This window comes from Alosa alosa, chromosome 13 (genome assembly GCF_017589495.1).
Source record: "Alosa alosa isolate M-15738 ecotype Scorff River chromosome 13, AALO_Geno_1.1, whole genome shotgun sequence".
In the NCBI taxonomy this organism is placed as follows: domain Eukaryota; kingdom Metazoa; phylum Chordata; class Actinopteri; order Clupeiformes; family Clupeidae; genus Alosa; species Alosa alosa.
The window spans coordinates 5,846,542-5,866,572 of NC_063201.1; the positions used below are offsets into that span (position 1 = coordinate 5,846,542).

General features: G+C 40.2%; 2 protein-coding genes across 2 annotated transcripts; both read left to right on the forward strand.

Moving 5' to 3' along the window:
* Positions 1-309: 309 nt before the first annotated feature.
* On the forward strand, positions 310-2,987 carry LOC125305378 (apolipoprotein C-II-like). The gene is made up of 4 exons (XM_048260069.1): positions 310-374; positions 1,370-1,432; positions 1,685-1,955; positions 2,562-2,987. Exons 2-4 carry the CDS (start codon positions 1,384-1,386, stop codon positions 2,647-2,649), a joined length of 408 nt encoding a protein of 135 aa, XP_048116026.1. The 5' UTR covers positions 310-374; positions 1,370-1,383; the 3' UTR covers positions 2,650-2,987.
* Positions 2,988-16,533: 13,546 nt separating this feature from the next.
* On the forward strand, positions 16,534-19,111 carry LOC125305380 (apolipoprotein C-II-like). Its single transcript, XM_048260070.1, has 4 exons — positions 16,534-16,635; positions 17,271-17,331; positions 17,889-18,174; positions 18,660-19,111. Exons 2-4 carry the CDS (start codon positions 17,283-17,285, stop codon positions 18,745-18,747), a joined length of 423 nt encoding a protein of 140 aa, XP_048116027.1. The 5' UTR covers positions 16,534-16,635; positions 17,271-17,282; the 3' UTR covers positions 18,748-19,111.
* The last annotated feature ends 920 nt before the right edge of the window (positions 19,112-20,031 follow it).

A 20,031-nucleotide genomic window follows, 5' to 3' on the forward strand; every position in this document is an offset into this window, starting at 1 on the left:
TGTGAAGAAATTGACAATAAAGCAGACTTTGACTTTTGACTTTGAATGTGTAGATGTGTGCCAATGATAATCAATCAATCAATATGTATTTACATAGCACTTTACAACAACCAGTAGGCGTCCAAAGTGCTTCACATCAGAGACTAAGAATAAAAACAGCATATCAAGCAAATGATGCAAAAGACTCTTGGTTATTCATACCAGGTGTTGTGAGTCATGGTCTCTGAGTTATGGCTATCACCACATGGAGTGCACTTTGGCATCAGAAGTCAACACCTTGTGTTTGTATAAATACTGTATGAGAACAGCCAGAGACGCGCACCACTCAATCTGCCTCGGGCTACTAAGCACGCATAAGCTGCAAAGGAGAGACCGTAAGTGCTGACCACTTCATTGTGAGAGATCATAAGTACTGACCACTTATTACACTCTAGGTCTTTGGTAATTGTGAAAACAAAAGGTATTTTCTATACATTCTCTTGGGCAATTGCTGGTGATTTGTATTATTCTGCAGACAAGATATGCCCACTCACAATCTCCATGTTTGGAACGGTTTGGCTTTCGTGCCATAATTAAATCTAAGTAACTGTGATTGAAAAAAAAGAGCAATAGCAGTGTCTCGGACATATTAGTATATCTGACCTTTATTGTTTGATTGAGTATGATTTTGATATCAGTGAACTGTAAAAAGTAAAAACATATTGCAATTGTAATTCACTACTTCTGTAACTGCAGTTTGGACTTCAGGGGCAGCCGTGGCCTACTGGTTAGCACTTTGGACTTGTAACCAGAGGGTTGCCGGTTCGAACCCCGACCAGTAGGCACGGCTGAAGTGCCCTTGAGCAAGGCACCTAACTGCTCACTTCTCCCCAAGCGCCGCTGTTGTTGCAGGCAGCTCACTGCGCTGGGATTAGTGTGTGCTGAGTGTTTCACTAATTCACGGATTGGGATAAATTTCCCTCACGGGATCAAAAGAGTATATATACTTATATATACAAATTGTAACTTCTGATCTGCAAAATGCAATCATTATTTTACATTTGCAAAATAATACCACAGGATTTGCATTTGTATCTAACCATTCTGAGTGCAATCTTATCATGTGATTTTTGGCAGCTTTCTGTAACATTGTGTGTGTGTGTGTGTGTGTGTGTCAAAAACAAAAGAACCACCTATTGAATTCTTGTGTTAGAAAAGAAAACTATTACAGGTTCTTGAGAGCAAGTTGCATGCCGTGATGTTTGCATTGTCCTCCAGCAGGGATACCATCAGCATGCATGACACATGAAATGTCCCTGTACTCAGACAAAAGGCTGTCATCCTCTTCCTCTCACTCTCGACTCATTGCGTCTCATCTCTTGTGTCATAGATTGTGCTGTCATCATGAGGAAGTTCCTGGTTTGTGCTGTGCTCATTGCACTTCTCACCATTGGTAAGTCAAGATGTCCATCCTATCCCATCCCAAAAATAATGCCTGTCCCATTTCAGTGCCTTCATCAATTGCTTATTTTCAAGTACATTGCCTTAGTAGGAGCTATTTAACAATCCCATTTACATTGAAAGTGTATACATATATTGTAAATAGTTCCTACTAAGAAGAAAGAAAGGCAGGTAAGGAGATAGAGATTAACATTTGATTTGTCTGCATTCTTGCTGACTCCCTGATTGCTGCTGCCCCCTACAGGCACGGAGAGTAGCCGCATTCCCAGGCAGGCTGAGGAAGAGGGAGACGGGATCGTCGAAGCTCAGGAGGAGGCTGTGGCCGCCCCAGCTGAGGAGGAGGCGCCGCATGCAGAAGAACACAGCGCACCCGCTCCAGCTGAAGAGGAGGCTGTTAAGCAGGGCACCGCAGCCAGAGTGATGAACACCCTCAGATCCTACTACGACCAGACCCTCAACACCGCCTCTGGATACCTGGAGGATATCAGGGAGTTGAAACTGGAGGAGAAAGCCAAGTAAGACACACAGAACTGCTACCATACAATGTAAATAAAAAATACACAGCTTTCAGAACACCAAGCCCATACTCATTTCCTATGAGTAGGAAACAATTACAGTCATGCATCACACAAGATCCTTACTTCAATAATACAGTACATGATCACAGACGCAGACATGATCACAGCAAGCACAAGACAAGACAATATAGATAGATAGATAGATAGATAGATAGATAGATACTTTATTGATCCCCAATGGGAAATTCAAGGTCTCAGTAGCATACAGATATCACACACAACATGCACTTACAGCAGAAAAAGTAATATATGTAAAAAAAAAAACAAAGGACGGAGAAAAAAAATACACAAATCTACCTCGACATGCTGCCACTCTCGTCAGTGCCGGTCCTGCCGGAACCGTACGGAAATCACCCATAAATGCTATACTGACACAGCTGACAGAGGACACTTTAACACATCTCTGACAGTCATGGCTCCTTAGCAAAAAATATCTATATTTTGGCTGAGAGGTTGAAAGACTTATAAGCATTCCAACTTAATTGTTTTACAACATGCTGTCCAGCACACACTTACTCTTAAATACCTTCCACCCCCTCACAGGAACCTGTACGTGGAGACCACCACAGCTGTAAGGACCTACGCTGGGGTCGTGCAGGACCAGCTGTACCACATGGTCGGAGCCCACTAAATTGACCAGGCCTTCAGGCTCCAAACTCCCGAGGCTCACAGATGATTTATGATCCTGTTTGAGGACCTTCCTCTCGCCACTCAGTTTCTCCATCAAACAGCAGTTTTGCAACTAATTGCAAAAGCTGCTCCATACTGGACTCACTAAAACAGCTGTAGTACTATTGAAGTGAATCAATAGCGCCAAACTGTGGTGAGCCCATGGTTATTGTGAGTGGTGGGAACAAATGCAGTGTAACCACAGCATTTCAAGGCTGTAGAAACCATTGGGAAATGTCATTTGTTCATGTAAACTATTCACTCATGTTGTGCAATAAAAAGAATATATTTAAGAACCAATCCAGGAGTGTTGTATGGGTCCACATTTAACATTTCTCAGGTAATTTACAGTATGTGTGTGACAATACACACCATGGGGTGAAAACATCATGTCTCTGTACATTACTGGACTGATTGCATGAGAAGCACAGCCTATAAAACTGTGGCCACTTAATCCATATATGTGCTTTTACAATTAACACATCATCAAATTCTTGAGTTAAATGGAATAGAGTGAATTTGAAGGAAAAGCTCTTACTCATAATCAACCCATCTCAAACATTGTTGCTTCCTAAAACAGTGGCAAGACTTAGACACACATTTTATCATGTTTAGCCTGCGCAGGAACTCTTATTTACACGTAGTGCACTGTGAATGGAGTGCTCATCAACGTTATCCCCTTTTGCTGCTGACTGGGCCTCCACCCCGATGGCTGAGGGAAACACCATTTGTTTCATGAAAATCATGCTGAACAGATCGTCTCTGTAATTCCAAATATATATGTTGAGAGGTCCATATACTATACTATTTCTCAGATCAGAATTAAAATTCTAAAAACTGCTTGTTCAAACTCCATATCATCTTTGTGCACATTAGAGTCTCTCCCCAATTTGAACAAATGGAAATGCTTAAGTACATCCATGCAACTGATTTTGATAAATGAAGCTGAGCATCGTGAACGCCACTGTTTATGTCTCCCGTTTCATAGTCCGTATCAAAGCTTACCTCGTTGTGTGCATCATTGGTGTGCGGGTGGGTTATATGGTGAGGCCCATCGGGCGCTAGAGGGAACCTTATTGTATTGGGTGGGTATAAGGCTACTACTAATACGCAGTAGCCTATTTGTACCAACAGTATGTCTACGTGTTGTAATTGTTTGGGAGCTTGTCGCTGTGATGTGCTTCGATTGCCTTCTAGACCTCACAGTTAAGTCAACAATCCAGGAGATAGTGGAAACCGGTCATTACAACAGAGCCCGAGTAGCCTTTGTAGCCTAGTAGAATTTCCCCATTATGGGTCTCCATAGCTGGTGGTTGACACCACAGGTGCCCCTGCTACAAAGAGTAGAAGTCCGCTATAAACCATGACCACCTAAAGTCTTTAAGTAGCTGCCTACGGTTATCATCACATTACCAATATGAACTGTTACAGACAGCTGTAGGCCTAGTCCATGTCAAGGTAACACGAAGTTGCCACCACAGCACAGCGAGCGGTGAGAAAATGTCGGGAATGCTCACAAATTATCACGACCAGAAAAAATATCACTTAAAGTGAGCTCTCCCGGGCTCCGTACAAAAGTGTTGAACTATCTGTCATATCTAGTTGTCATAAGGCCTTTTCACACAGAGATCACGCTAAATTTGCGGGAAGAGGGGACATCTTTTTGTGTCTGAAAGCGAGGTGAAAATTTGCCGGCCTGCTGATCTGTTCACATGATGCGGCATTTTGGGGAGCCAGGAGGCAGGATCAGCTATAGTAAATTAAATTGTGACGTGCAACAGAGGGCGTGTAGAGTGATAGTCGTACCTAGCGTTCATGGGCTTCGGAAAAACCTTTCTCCGAGTGAAAACATCATCATTCCGCGTCATTCACGTCACTTAATGTGTGAGTCAGAGGTCGGAAACTGGGGCTAGATTTTGCTAATAGAGTTGCCCAGTTAGGGGCTCGTCATCACTTTTGTCGTCACATTGTAGTTCGTTTGTAGTCCATGTGGCCTTTCATGTTCAACAGTTTTAGGCTACGTTTATACGGTGACGATGAAAAGAGAAGACGCAGAAGTGGCGTCTCGTCTTCATTTTTTTTATTTGCGTTTAGACGAGCATTCTCAGGGGGAAATCTTTGTTTATATGAAGACGCAAGAGTATGTGCTATTCGATTGGATATGCATTCCAGACCGCTGGGTGGTGGTGTGATAGAACCCCGGTACGTCATGCCGCAGACATTCTAATTTGACAGTTTAGCCAGAGAGGTAATCAAGGATCTTTGGTTTAGCCGTTTAGGACGGAGACGCAACCCGGTCGCCTTCAAAACTCTACACTCTGGAAGGAGTCTTCAGATTTTTGCGTCTTCAAGCCCCGATGGCGGGGTCGCCGTGTAAACGAAAGGCACTTATGATAAAATATTTTGTCCTCTTCCTTTGCAATCGTTCTTAACGGCCCCTTAATGTGAACTTGGGAATTTGCCGTTTTTGTCACTTGAAAGCTGCATATCTTTCTTTCTTGAGCATCTTACACTATATTTTAAGCAAATACAGTTGTTTGTTTAGGATTGCATTTGTTTGCTGTTGCTGTTAGAATGTTAAATTCTTGCGATAGATGTCTTCAGACAATAAAACGTAATTAAACGGAAATTGAAGAGAAGAGTTGCCCCTTGCGTTGGCCGTACAATGTACTGTGCATACAATTTATTCATGAAATCATTCAATATTACAACAATAAAAATAGCTTGTGTACTGTCTTAATTGAAACATGGTTCGCGCACAAATGATAGCCCAGGGCAAAGAGAATGGACATCTTAACATAAGGATACATTAGAAGATGATGATTAGTGTAAACTTTGTCACACGACGTGATAAGCAGTTCTTTAAAAACGCAACGTTCCATTCAGTCATAAATCATTCAAGCGTAGGCCTAGTGCTCGTCATGAAAAGAAAACAGCAGCTTAATATTTTTCAGGTGTTTAACAGCAGGCCTAGGCGCACTGTTAACAGTTATGCCGAAGGCAGTGAGATTATTAGGCATTGCATCCTGTCACTCAACATCCAAGGTTCCCACACCTTGGTGAACATCAAATTCAAGGACCTTTCAAGGACTTTCCAGGACCAATTTCCTCAAATTCAAGGACCACACGTGGCGGCATTTACCTACTGTGACCGCTGAATAGGTCATCATATTTTAATACAATGCAAATTCAATAAAAGACTAAACGGCATAGAAGTTGTTGGGTCAGAAGCAATGCAAGAAAGTGGACTGAATTTATAGCCTACATTGATATTGATCATATTCATAGCCTACATTCATATCCACAGTACATGGCTATGCCATACTACATTACATATAAGATGTACATTAGCCTACCGTTTCATGGAATTTTATGGAAAAAAGTGCAGCATTGAGATGTTCAGAATTATATCAATTTGTTTCACTTACCTTCATCTTTGATTAAGCTAGTTTTTGACTTCTGTTTAAAGTGCCACGGTTGCCAGAAAGCTGCTCAGAGATATATTTAAACCATTCTCAGGCTTTTGTTACCTTTGTTAAAGACACAATTTCAGTGCATTTTTTTACACCCAGTAACTATGCATGTGACAAACTTTCCTAGTATCCTTAACAAGTAAAACTGACAAATAATTGGCATAAACTCTGTTGGTTTATTCAACAACCCAACCCATACTCTACCATATCTTGGTATTGCACATAACATTCTACTATATAAAACAGAAGCAACAAATACTAAACCAATTAAATTGAAAAAGGAATAAATAATAAATAAAACTTGTTTAGTTCATTGAACATATTTAGCGTGACATTGTAAACAGCAATAACACACAACATGTGTTGAGAAACATTGCCCAAAAGGTACAAAACATTATACCATAAGAACACTAAATGAAATAAATTACAAATAATGTAATAAACTGTTACATTCTTTTCAGACATTCAATCTAAACACAATGTGTAAACGGGAGCATGTAAAATTAAACACGCTTGTAAACTCCTGTATGTTTCTTAAAAACAAACAAACAAAAAAAAACACACTATATTACATAAAGGTATTTATGTCAGCAGGTTATTTCAAAGTTTTCAGATCATTCAGCAGACTTACATTAAGTATAAATGAGAGCATGTTTTTAAAACACGCTTTTAAGCAAAAAATACCACTATATTTTACTCCTGTATGTTTCTTACATAAAGTGTATATATGCACATGGGCAGTTCCAGCGTTATGGATGTGACAATTGGACTCATATTGGTAAACAAAATGCCTTAGAGTGAGGGCAAAATTAGTATCAGTGAATTATTTGCATAACTTTTAATGTAACCTCTGTCCTCTGAATACTGAGAAATCCTCAAATTGCATATAATCAATTTCATCCTAAGAATACAAGGCATTTTATCAGCGTTATGGATGTGACATGAAATGGACACACTTTTGTGAGAGATTACAGGTTTTTTACAAACTCTGTGAATTTTGAAGGAAACTGCCGAAACTATGATATATGTAGCATGAAGGAGACTTGAATGAAAACAAAAAGTGTGTTTTTGAAACTATGCGTCATTTTCGTAATGCATTATGTAGGAAAAACTGGCGTTATGGATGTGACGGTTTCATGTTATGGATGTGACGTGTCTGAACCAGTCCTCGACAAACTACATAAAACACATACGGTAATTAAGTAGTGAATTTTGATATGAAACAATTGAAATAGTAATCATGAAAAACTAGCGATGAAATTGTTGCTTCCTCAACACATAAATACACACACACACACACACACACAGGCTCGCATACGCATGTGCGCATGAAAACACACACGCACACACACACACACACACACACATAAACACAGGCACGCATGCACACACACACACACACACACACACACACACTTATAAACAAAAGCAAACTCACATATGCACACACTCATTTACATGTACATGAGTTGCAGGAGTAGCAAATGGAGACAAATTGACAAGCGTGATTTATTTTTGTGAAAAGAATATGCAGGACTGAGAGGCGGTCATATTTTGTACCGCTATGCGGTACATCTAGTTTATTGCTGCCGTTACTTATGTTACTCTGTGGGTATTAGCTACAGAGGACCTGACACTTCAAATGCTGGCATATCGCGTTAAACTGTGTTAAGCAGACGTGAACGGCAGGCTGAACAGATCTGCAACAGAAGGAGGTTGCTATGTAAACTCCAGCTGCAAAGTCAGCCATCTTCACCAGCTAACACGATAATCCAGTTACTGTACAACAACAGTATGACAGTTACAGGAAGATAATCGCTCAGATTTTCGTTATTAGGCCACTTGAAAATAGGCTATGGCTAGGATAATCACTGGAGGTATTTTAATATTATGTTTGTTTTGCTAATGGTTAGGCAAGGCCTCCCTGTGGTTTTGATCAACCTAATAATCTTTGAAATGTCAATTGTAAACACTAAGGTGAAATGCGTTGAAACTGACATGCCACCAGAACAGATGTTTTTTAGGCTTTGGGGTATAATAAAGTCTCCAGTCTTGTAAATTCACATTATGTAACATCCATACATGTCACATCCATAACGCACCATTAAAGGTTTTAAAAGCAAGAAAGGGGCACAATTTGGTCATCACACTTTACAATCAGCTTTGCACAGACACTATGGACATTGTCGCATCAACACTGTATGTGTAGCATAAACTTTTCCTATGAAACGTTATGGATGTGACATGGCCATGGAACTTGCTGACTTAAAAACAAAAGCCTTACAAATGTAAGGAGTTGTGCACTTAAAGGCAAGATGAGCATAGACATTGCTCTACCATTCCCTTGTCAATCTGGAATTTGTCAAATGGCACAATTTGTTTGAACCTTGGGTCCATTTATTCACTTTTTAAATATGTATAATATTACCATGTGAAAAATGTTGTTTCTGTATGGTTGCACACCATATTTATGATGTAAAAAGAGTGTAATTCTTCATCAAATTCAATCAGATCAGTTACAAACAATAAAATATAGACCTAAATGAAGATTTTAACAACAGTTCTATTTGCGTATGCACAACTTTTTTTTCCCATGGTAAGGATAACCTTTGCATGGAATTGCCCACATACAAATTACATAAAGGCCTATTTTATTCCAGTAAAATATAAAAGCATTTGTCAAGAAGTTTTCAGAACAATTAGTAGACCTACATTCAGTGTAAACGTGCGCATGTAACATTGAACATGCCTGTAAACTCACAAACCAAAAAAAAAAACCCACTATATTTTACTCTAGTATGCTTTTAAAAAAAAAAAAGAAAGAAAGAAAACACCTTTCCCATATGGTACGAAACATTAGACCAGGGTAGCTTGTGACAAATCACCCCTTTTGGGTTTTTGAGTCCTTCATTTGCTTTTCAGTTCATTTAGTTTCTCATCAAGCAGTTTTCCCATTTCAGCCACTGCCTCCTTTTTTTACCTTGCTCCTTTTCGCAAACTGTTTGACTTGGCAATAAGGGTACGTTTGCCTGTTTTCTCTGCCTCAAGTGCTAGTTTATCGGCACTTGTCTCAAGAGCAGCCATATCTTCTTCAAGTCTTTTTTTTCTTGTTTTTCAGGTCATCAATTTCATCTAGGGCATGCTTTCTCTTTTTCTTTTCTTCTTCGGCTTTTTGCTTTTGCGCATCTTCCAGATGAAAGACATATCGCTGTCTTGCTGCACCAACACTCATTAAGAGTGGCCTGTCTATTACGACATTATGGAGGCCATCTACCGCCCTCAGATAGTCTAGTATGCACCTCAGTGCAACATAGGACTCCCCTGCCAAGTTCTCAACTTCAATCTGGTGGTTGATCGAGAATCCTCGTTCTACAGAAGCTTGCCCGTGCGAAATCAGGAGGAGTTGGCGGCAAAGCTTCCATAGCAGACCTGGCGGCAGACACAAAATCACGGACGGGCATTACACCTTTCCAGGGGGGGTAGTTCTATCATTTTCATTCTAATATGAAAATGTAGATGCAATTGTTGTAAAATGGTGCAGCTCCTTTAAGAGAGCCCCGTGCGCAGAGATGGAGAGAGAGAAAGCGAGAGGGGATATGTGTGTTAGAACTGAGATGTGTGTGGAAAAAGTAGACGTGCTGTTGAGACTGGGGCTATTCATATTCAAAATAATGCAAAAATAAATCCGCAGATAAAACCAAAATCCTCGTTCATTTGCTAACCACTTTCAGATAGAGTGTTAGGGAGTTAGCCCCGAAGTTACGGATAACTTCGGCCCTGTTCTCCGACTGACAGTATATATATCTATGTTCTCCGACTAGGTCAGAAGAAAGAAACAGTAAAGGTTAACGCTATCAAACAAACCCAGAAACTACTAGGCCTACTTCTACTAACTAACTACGATATGAGATATAGCCTACCTGCGAGCCGATAAGCTATTTGTCATCGGATGACAGGGGTTAGTGCAGAAGTGAAGTAGACTGCGCCACGTAACCTCCTCTCCATTTAGGTGATGGAGCTTACCTAATGTTCCTGATTGATTAGCTACGGAATAAGCTAATACAGATTTTACAAGTTTTATTTGCTACTTGCTAGATTGACAAAGAATTGCCCCCCCTTCGACCGTAGCACTTGTAGCTCCAGCCTAGCATTGGTCATTGATTCAAATTGTACTACTTGATTTGGACACATGGTGGGACTATTTTCACTTAATCTAATCTAATTCAATGACTTATTCTGGGCTGGAGTTAGACATTTCTAGGCAGAGCCAGTTTTTCGCATATACAGATGTGATGGTGGTTAAATGCTGATCTCTAGTGGTGACATAGGTGGAACTGCTTGGCTCTCAGTTTTGGAGATTGAGTAGTAAACTCTATGTAAACAGTACTTAGACGTCATTAATTATTCATGCTTCAGTGAACGTTCCACGTCTTCGCGTTCTTAGAGTGAAAACCACAACGCACGACTCACGAGGGTTAGACACACACACCTGAGTAGGATAACTGTAGGCTAATAATTTCTAAGACAACATAAACAGCTAACGAGTCTCCATAGATATCTGTGTCGAGAACCAAGAACTAGGCAGCTACTGGACATGTAGGGAAACCTAAATTCATTCACGTTAGCGCCACACAAATGTTAGATAGAAGTAAAGAAATGACCTACCTGTTTTCAGTTTCAGAAGCGCCTTTTTATGGTGAGCTCCTGCGGCATGGCTGGACAAGGCAGATTCGCCCATGCCCTCAACTTTGATGGATTTGAGGCAGGCTCTGCACCTCGCATAATGTTGGTCATTTGGGTCCTGGAATTTACATTTTGCGGGCATGACATTACGCGACGACTTGCAACTCTCCTCTGACTCAACGTGAATGTAGCCTATTGGACGCACGTAGGCCTAAACCGTAGCCTACCAACGAACGAAGAAGAGCGAACGTACTTTTGCAAATTAAAAGTGTGCGGAATCAACATAATTTTAAAAGATCGTGTGGTAGTAAAATAATGACACGAGTCGTCATCCGTGTGAAATTTCAACCCCACAAAAAAATTCAAGGACTTTCAAGGACAAGGTGTTTTTTTGGCTGTTTTCGAGAACTTTCAAGGGCCTTGAATTTATTTTTTCAGATTCACAAACTTTCAAGGATTTCAAGGACCCGTGGGAACCCTGAACATCGCAGTTCGGATTGATAAGATTCAGTTAATGCGAGTATGGATCGTCTCAAAGTTTGGGACAACCAAACAGCAGTGTAGGCAAAGCAAATCCTAATTGTTAGGTTACATAGCTGTCTTTTCTCTAGGCCTGGGCCTATCGGAAATCGCGACATAAGCACATTGGTTTCTTTTTTCTTTTCTTTCTTGTTCGCGTGTTGGGTAGTGAAGCGATAATGCATTTAAAGCAGTAGCCTACTGTACATCATGTGAGCCAGAGCCGATATGGCCAGAACTGCTGCTCTGTAAAGGTATTTCTGTCCCACCCAAATTTGCTGAACTACTTGCAAAGAAGCCTATTCATCACAGACATCACATGTATCACACAAAAGAGCTTTTTTTCAGCCTTTAAACGATGTTAGTGGTTAGTTGTTATGGTAAACGGTTTGCGAGAAAAGTAACTTTAATTTAATCATATTTTTTGCGCCCGTCGCCCTAGCCATTCATCTTGGTGGAATACTTCGCGAACTTTCCCTCAACACATGACAAACCATATATCAGAATAAACAGCAGACTTTACCGAACATAAAGGTGTAAAGCATTCCCCTGCACAGTTAGCCATTCCAGAGTAATCAGGTTTTAAATTTGCAGCAATGTCTTTATGCATGTCTCCAACTTTGCGGTTCCTAATGTGTTTAAATTGTTCAATAAGTCTACATGATTTTATAACAGGCCAAATACAAAATAAATGTTACAAATATCGCCTAGATATCTGTAAGCATTACAAGGATATACATATAGGGCAGACAGACGCTCATGAGTTCATGCTTTGTTTTATCGCTGGATTTTAGGATAGCCTATAATGGCAACTGATTGCATCCCAAACTACAGTCAACTCTAGCAGGCATTGAATGACTGGAGACTTTGTGAATTTATAGATTGACATAATGTACTGTCTCTGCTATTGCTGCTTTTGATCAGTTAGATTTATTTTCAATCTCCTGTGGTGGGCTGGACATAGCATTGAAATGCCCGCCGCCTTGACCCATTCACACTGGTGGTGGAACGAAAAAACTCGGCAAAATGTCTAGGGGGCTACTTTGTCCCGCCGTTCCGCCTCGGTCTATGTGAAAGGGATAGTGTACAATTTTTTTTCTAATGTACAATTCTGAACATAAATTGTTTCTAAGCGTAGTTTTGTATTGTTTTCACTATAGGTAAAGAAAACAGTATTGTTGTGTAATTGTGCCTTAGAGTTTCAGAGGATTGGCAATCTCTTCAGAAGTGATAAGTACACTAACAAAGGTGATAAGATTTCCTCAGGCATGACTCAGGGGATGGACTGTGGTCTCTTTGCCAGATCATGCCATCCCTTTGCCAGGCCCCTTCCACATGTCCCCCCGTTCGGACGCGTCTCTTAGGCCACATCGACACTGTTGGAGGGGGGAGCAGAACAGACTGTTTAGTACTGATAGCAGCAGCAGCACTGTACAAAACACTGATTTCATTCAGGGTCCCTGCCGGTACAAATGGTACCGGTGTAATTTGTGTCTATCATCTGGCCATAATGTTTCGTATTCTGTTGTTGATTAGAATTAGAAGAAAGCATTTTTCAGAGATGTATAGTACTGTATGTTGCATATAAACACTATACACTCACTGTAAAAACAGCTCTTCAAAACATCTAGATCCTTTCTAAATTAGTTGTTTTTTGATTGATTATCATTAGGGCTGTCAAAATAACTGATTAATTTCGATTAATTAATTTCAGAAAAAATAACTGATTAAAAAAAATTAGTGCAGATTAATCGATTCCGTATGACCTTTGACCCCAAGCTGTTCTAGTCCGCAAAAATTAGACTGTAAAATGAAGGAAAGAAGAAAACGTGCTGCCTGAATCATTGATTGGAACATTTACTTTTAAAAAACCGCCTGATGGTGTTGATAAAAAAAATAAAGTGTTGAAAATAAAGTCCTTTGCAATGTCTGCAGCAAGGAATTTGCATATCACCGGAGTTCATCAACTCTATAGTCGCACATCAATGCAAAGAAATAAGTGTAGACATTGAGGGGAGTGTTCATTTATTTTCATTGTGTCCCCTAGGTTATATCTGTGGCCTGAAATGCCTTGTATGTGAAAAAAAACTTCTTCCTGATGCACTTTTGAATTTATTTCCTCAGCATATTAGGTCATATCATAGATTATTATGGCAATTATTTGAACAATGAAAATAATAATAAAAGAGTCTTTGAACTTTAATGTCACTAATGCTGATTATTCAATGATTCATTTGAATTTAAATATTTAAAATACTTTCACAGCAAAAAATATATATGCGATTAATTTAGATTAATTAATCACAGAGTATGTAATTATTTAGATTATTTTTTAATTGATTGACAGCCCTAATTATCATATTTACTCACATTGACTTAATATTTTACTTTGACTTTAACCATAGGGGTTCCTAACCTCATTGAATATGCTCCCTCAAAACTCAGAGCTGCAAGAGCAGAGGGAATAGCCCCATCATTCAGAGGAAATGAAATATTTCTATACATCCTGAAGAAATGTATACAATTTAAATTTATTTATGATTCTGACAGCTAGTTATGACAAATTGTTCAACACTTTTCTAATGATCTTAGTGGTTAATTAAGGCCCATTTGTTTTATGGAATAAGACTATTCAGCATGGAACCAGTATAGTACATTTTGACCGACATGATATTCACATATGTAAAAAAGAAAAAAAAAAGCAGACATTTGTACACAATCAGTTGCATAGATGTACTAAAGCATTTGCTGTTTGTTTGAGATTGAGAGTAATTGCTTTTATAAGTATAAGTCTTTTGATCCCGTGAGGGAAAATTTGGTCTCTGCATTTATCCCAATGTGTGAATTAGTGAAACACACTCAGCACACAGTGAACAGACAGTGAGGTGAAGCACACACTAATCCCGGCGCAGTGAGCTGCCTGCAACAACAGCGGTGCTCGGGTAGCAGTGAGGGGTTAGGTGCCTTGCTCAAGGGCACTTCAGCCGTGCCTACTGGTCGGGGTTCGAACCGGCAACCCTCCGGTTGTCCGAAGCGCTAACCAGTAGGCCACGGCTGCCCAAAGTAGGCCACGGCTGCCCAAACCCTTTTATGATGCACAAGTGATGATATGAAGTTTGAACAAGCAATTTTGAGAATTTCAATACTGATTTGAGAAATGCACCAAAGTGACTGAGAAAAGAATGTTTTTTGGGTTGTGAACTGTTGGAGTTGAACCGCGAAAAGCTGCTTCACCATGTTTAGTTCTATCAATGCAAACAATAATTGCTTGGTGACTTTCTTGTCAATTTGTGCTCATTATCTTCCTCATCCTCCTCCGCTTCCTCATCCTCCTCCCTTACAACTCCGTAACTATTTACAGGCCTCCAAAAACACTTTTCTTGAGCTACATAAACTCTTATCAGTAAGTACTGTATGTCTTCAACTTGCATCAATTGTATGTCTTATTACATCAGGTGATTTCAACTTGCACCAACCACACAATCTGATATAGCCTGCATACAGGGCCAACTCACGCTATACTGGACCATGTCCACCCATCACAAAGGATGCAGTGAAACAGCTCTCTGAAGGTTTTGAATGGCACATGTCTCCATACTACACCTCTCGGATCACTGGGGGAAAATGTGTTAGTAGCTTTCAGGTGCTCTATTCCAACAGCAGACCCAACTGCTCACAAGTTTACAGGTTTTCTCAGTCACTTTGGGGCATTTCTCAAATTAGTATTGACATTTTCTAATTGCTTATTCAAACTCGATATCATCATATCACGTGTGCATCATAAAAGCAATTTCTCCCAATCTTGAATAAACAGCAAATGCTTTATAGTACACCCATGCAACTGATTGTGTACAAATATCTGCTGTTTTTCTTTTTTACATTTTCAATTGCTGTCATGTCGGAAAAATTTACTAAACTGGTTCCATGTTGAATATTCTCATTCCATACAGTAAAACAAATTATTTCATCGCTTAAATCATTACATACAAAAGTGTTGAACTACTTGACATAACTAGCGGTCATGATCTGTCAAGCGAATTGTACTGTATACACTTCTGTCCTGACAGACAGAACGTCAGGATGTATAGAGAGATTTCCCTACACAGTAAATCTGGCTACAACACTCTGCCAAAGGAGTGTTTACTTTGTTTTGTTTGTTTGTTATTTGCCCAACACTGTACAAGCCTTTGTTTCATTATAGTGTAACAATGTCTGTCAATAAATGGCTGTATGACCAGCAATATGCAATTTGAAACATATCCAGTCTCAATCAATCCCCACACACAATAATGTGTAACTTATTTTGGTTTTGAAATAGCTATGCCACACAATAGATAGTGCTGCCTTACAAAGTAAAACAGTCATATTGACAACATGACAAAGCAGATTGCTATCTTCTTTATACACAATGGTGTAAGAACTTGTCATCCTGATTGTACTGGCCATTTCATTAGCATAAATACTTGCTTTTGAGCAAGATACATGCTTTTGCAGGTAATCCAGTATTTGCACTAATTGCTTTGAGAAATGCACTGCTGTGCCAACTGTAATGATGCTTCAAGAAATTAACCGAAGTGACTGAGAAAAACTGTAAGACGCAACTGATCATATGCACTTTAATTTATTTACTTTTTATTTATTCAGCCCCTCTATTCTGGTCTTTTCATTCTATTCTTACTAAACATAATCCTGGAAATAATTCCCAGTGGATTGGGACTACAGTGGGCTAAGCTCCATTTCGGGCTTCTCTCTGGAAATATCTTTATTGGGCTCTATTGCCAATATCCCAGGTGAGCTTGAAGATACTGTAGATGAGAGCCAGATAGAAAGACAGAGATCTGAGTTACATGTTGAACACATTGAGTCAAACACATTCCTGTGACTTTCTTGGACTACGTGTAGACTAAGGCTAACAACACCAAACTTAGGGCCTTGATTCCCAGCAAACAAACATAGGCTACAGATGTAAATGTATATCTACACCGTCTGTCTCTCAATGAATGAATACAATAACATCTGGGAACAGGTAAAGGGAGTGATAAGAACCAGTGACGCAAGGATGTAAAACACTCTTGGTTCTTCTTACCAGGTGTTGTGTGTTGTGAGTCGTGGTCTCTGAGTTATGGCTATCACCACATGGAGTGCACTTTGGAATCAGAAGTGACAAGTCAACACCTTGTGTTTGTATAAATACTGTACGAGAACGGCCAGAGACGCGCACCACTCAATCTGCCTCAGGCTACTAAGGACGCATAAGCTGCAAAGGAGAGACCGTAAGTGCTGACCACTTAATGCTATTACGCTCTAGGTCTTTGGTAGCTCCAACAACAAAATTGTGAAAACTAAAGGTCTTTTCTACATTCTCTAAGGCAATTCTCAGTGATTTGTATTGACCTTCAGTGCACACTTACTATCTCCATTTCAAGATTGGTTTAGGTTTTCAATCAGGGATTAAATTCAAGTGACAGTGTGATTTAAATGACCATGATTGGATTAAATAGCAGTGAATAGTGTCTGAGATGGACACATTGCAACACCTGGCCTATAGGTAGGCTAATTGTGTCTGAGATGGACACATTGCAACACCTGGCCTATAGGTAGGCTAATTGGGTCATTAAAACAAAGAAGTGCAGAGTTACTATTATCACAGGTGAAGTGGAAAAGGGAAAAACTAATTACAACTGCAATTCACAACTTCCAAAACTGCGATATCACACTTGCAAAACTGCCGGGTTTGTATTTATAACCTCCTTTCAGAGGAGTTTAATCCTATCATGTAATTCTGATACCTTTCTGTTATATTTGTGTGTGCCAAAACCAGAAAATCTGTGTCTGTTTTAAAATCTGTTGTCTGTCTGTGCTATTGCTCTCAGTGTTGTCTCATTGAGTAAAATGTCTTGTGCCACAGACTGCTGTCATCATGAGGAAGCTCCTGGTTTGTGCTGTGCTTCTTGCACTTCTTGCCTTCGGTAGGTGAAGATGTCGACCTCATCCAAAAATCACCAGGACAATTTCCCATTCTAATACTAGAATCAATTACTTCCTTTCAAATTCACTATATAATTTAATTAGTCATCAGTTGGCATATTTTTATAGATAAACCCCAGTTTCATGTAAATGTATGGATAAGTTAAGATTTACAACTAATTGTATAAGACCCTTTGTGATGGACCACATGTGTGAGGTCTTGCCATGGGCTGTTGGAGTTGAGCTAGCCTGTAAGAAATGTGAAAAAGTCAATAAGTCTCTAGAACTTTCTATAGTGATTAGACATCTGTCAGAAGTGAAGCCAACTGAGTGGACAGCAACGTTTGAGAAAGAAGAGGGTGTGTTTGGATTCACACAGTGGCTTACAGCACTGGCTCATAGCATGCATGCTGGACTTCATACAATGCATTATTGGTATTGCGTAGAACCTACCATGTATTGCTTTAAGCCAGCTCTGTAAGCGGCTATCTGAAGTCGAACACACCCAAAGACTTTGTCTGCATTCTGCTGACCTCCTGTCTGCTGCTGCCCCCTGCAGGTGCCGAGAGTAGCCGCGTGGCCAGGCAGGCTGAGGAGGAGGGAGATGTGCCCCAGGAAGAGGCTGTGGCCGCCCCAGCTCAGGAGGAGGCTGCACCCGCTCCGGCTGAGGAGGAGGCCCCACATGCAGAACACAGCGCACCCGCTCCAGCTGAAGAGGAGGCTGTTAAGCAGGGCACCGCAGCCAGAGTGATGAACACCCTCAGATCCTACTACGACCAGACCCTCAACACCGCCTCTGGATACCTGGAGGATATCAGGGAGTTGAAACTGGAGGAGAAAGCCAAGTAAGTCCAAATGTAACAAATTATACATAACTCTTCAGCTTTCACTACACCAAGCCCACACAACCAATGTGTCATATGCAATAAAAACAACTTTAAAAACTATTAATCTACTTCATTACAGTACATGCACTACAATCCAGTACATGTTCAGTGTAACTACATATTGACATACAAACACATTTGAATATGGAACTAGGGATACAGATGATAGAAACACAGTTTCTGACAGTGTGATGTTCTACAGGAATAAATCTCACATTATACCCCAGAGTTTGGTGTTCTACAGGAATATATCTTACATTATGCCCAAGAGTTTGGTGTTCTACAGGAATATATCTTACATGATGCCCAAGAGTTTGGTGTTCTACAGGAATATATCTCACATTATGCCCAAGAGTTTGGTGTTCTACAGGAATACATCTCACATCAGTTTGAAAAATTCCAAAGCATTTAATTTCATCTCTTTCCTCTCCACCCCCTCACAGGAACCTGTACGTGGAGACCACCACAGCTGTCAGGACCTACGCTGGGGTCATGCAGGACCAGCTGTACCACATGGTCGGGTCTCAGTAAATATCCCAGACCTCATATACCGACTCAGTCCAAATTTAGGACAGACCATCTCTGATGCTGCAAGCTAGCTAGCTAGCATGGCTTGGCTGACATCATCTAAACTATAGTTGAGGACCAGTGTGTTGGCACACTCATCAACAAGGTCTCAACAGTTTCTCACTGCAACAGGAAACTCACAGCTAACCTACTTCACATAGAATTCAATGATTCAACTGTATTGATATTTACATCAATCAGTCATACAAATATGGTGGAAGCACATCAGTTCTGTGGAAATGATTGACACAAGTTATTCCATGCCATGAAGTTATTTGTTCAAGTGAACTGTCATGCAATAAAAAAAAAACATGCTGGTTTGAAAAGACTTTCTGTTTCACTTTATGTCCCTCCAGCAGCTTATCCTTTCATTTTCCTTGGTAGAATTACAGTAACCTAAGATTCGATTGAGTTCCAAATAACCCAAAATCAAATCTCTGAATGAATGAGAGGGTTGGGGAAAGCTCTCTTAATCACAATCAACCTCTCTCGCTAGTCTTTCGGCAGCGGCAAGCTCTCAGGAACACTTACTTACACTTACACCTTAAAGGGACACCAGGCAAGCCTGATGCTTTTTCTCTACGAAACTCCCCCTCGCTCGGTCTGAAGCTCTTTTCCTTTTCTTTGCGTCTTCTGTCAAGGGTTTTCGCTGCTTCTTCGCCGGCTCTGCCATTATACACACGTTTGCAACAATCTCTAGCGTTTCATTAGTCTGCCTGCTTCGGTTGGCGGATAGGATACACTGAACTTGTCATTTAACCATATACCGACTTACGAAGATGAGTAATTAACACGAAAACGTTGCCTGGTGTCCCTTTAACTCACATCACATCCTACATCCATAGGCTACGCTGCTTGAGGACCTCTGTATCAGCACACCAATTAACGAGCTCTTTAACTTGCCACTCCCACTGACAGAAATCACTTCACAGAGAATGCTCTGAAATCACTTTGGTAGCACTACTTAAGTGAATAGACAACGCCACCTGGTGATGAGCCCATTATGACTGTGAGTGGTATGAGCAGGGATGGGCACAAATACATCAAAATGTATTTCCAAATAAAATACCAAATACCCACCTTAAAAATGTATCAAAATAAGCTACAAAATGCAGCAGCCAAAACATGTATCAAAATAAAATACTGTATTTTCAACCCGATCTCACAAGCAATGTGTATGAAATCGTACGCAACAATAACACCGAATTGCGTATGAATTCATACGCAAAACCAGCAAGTGACAAATGC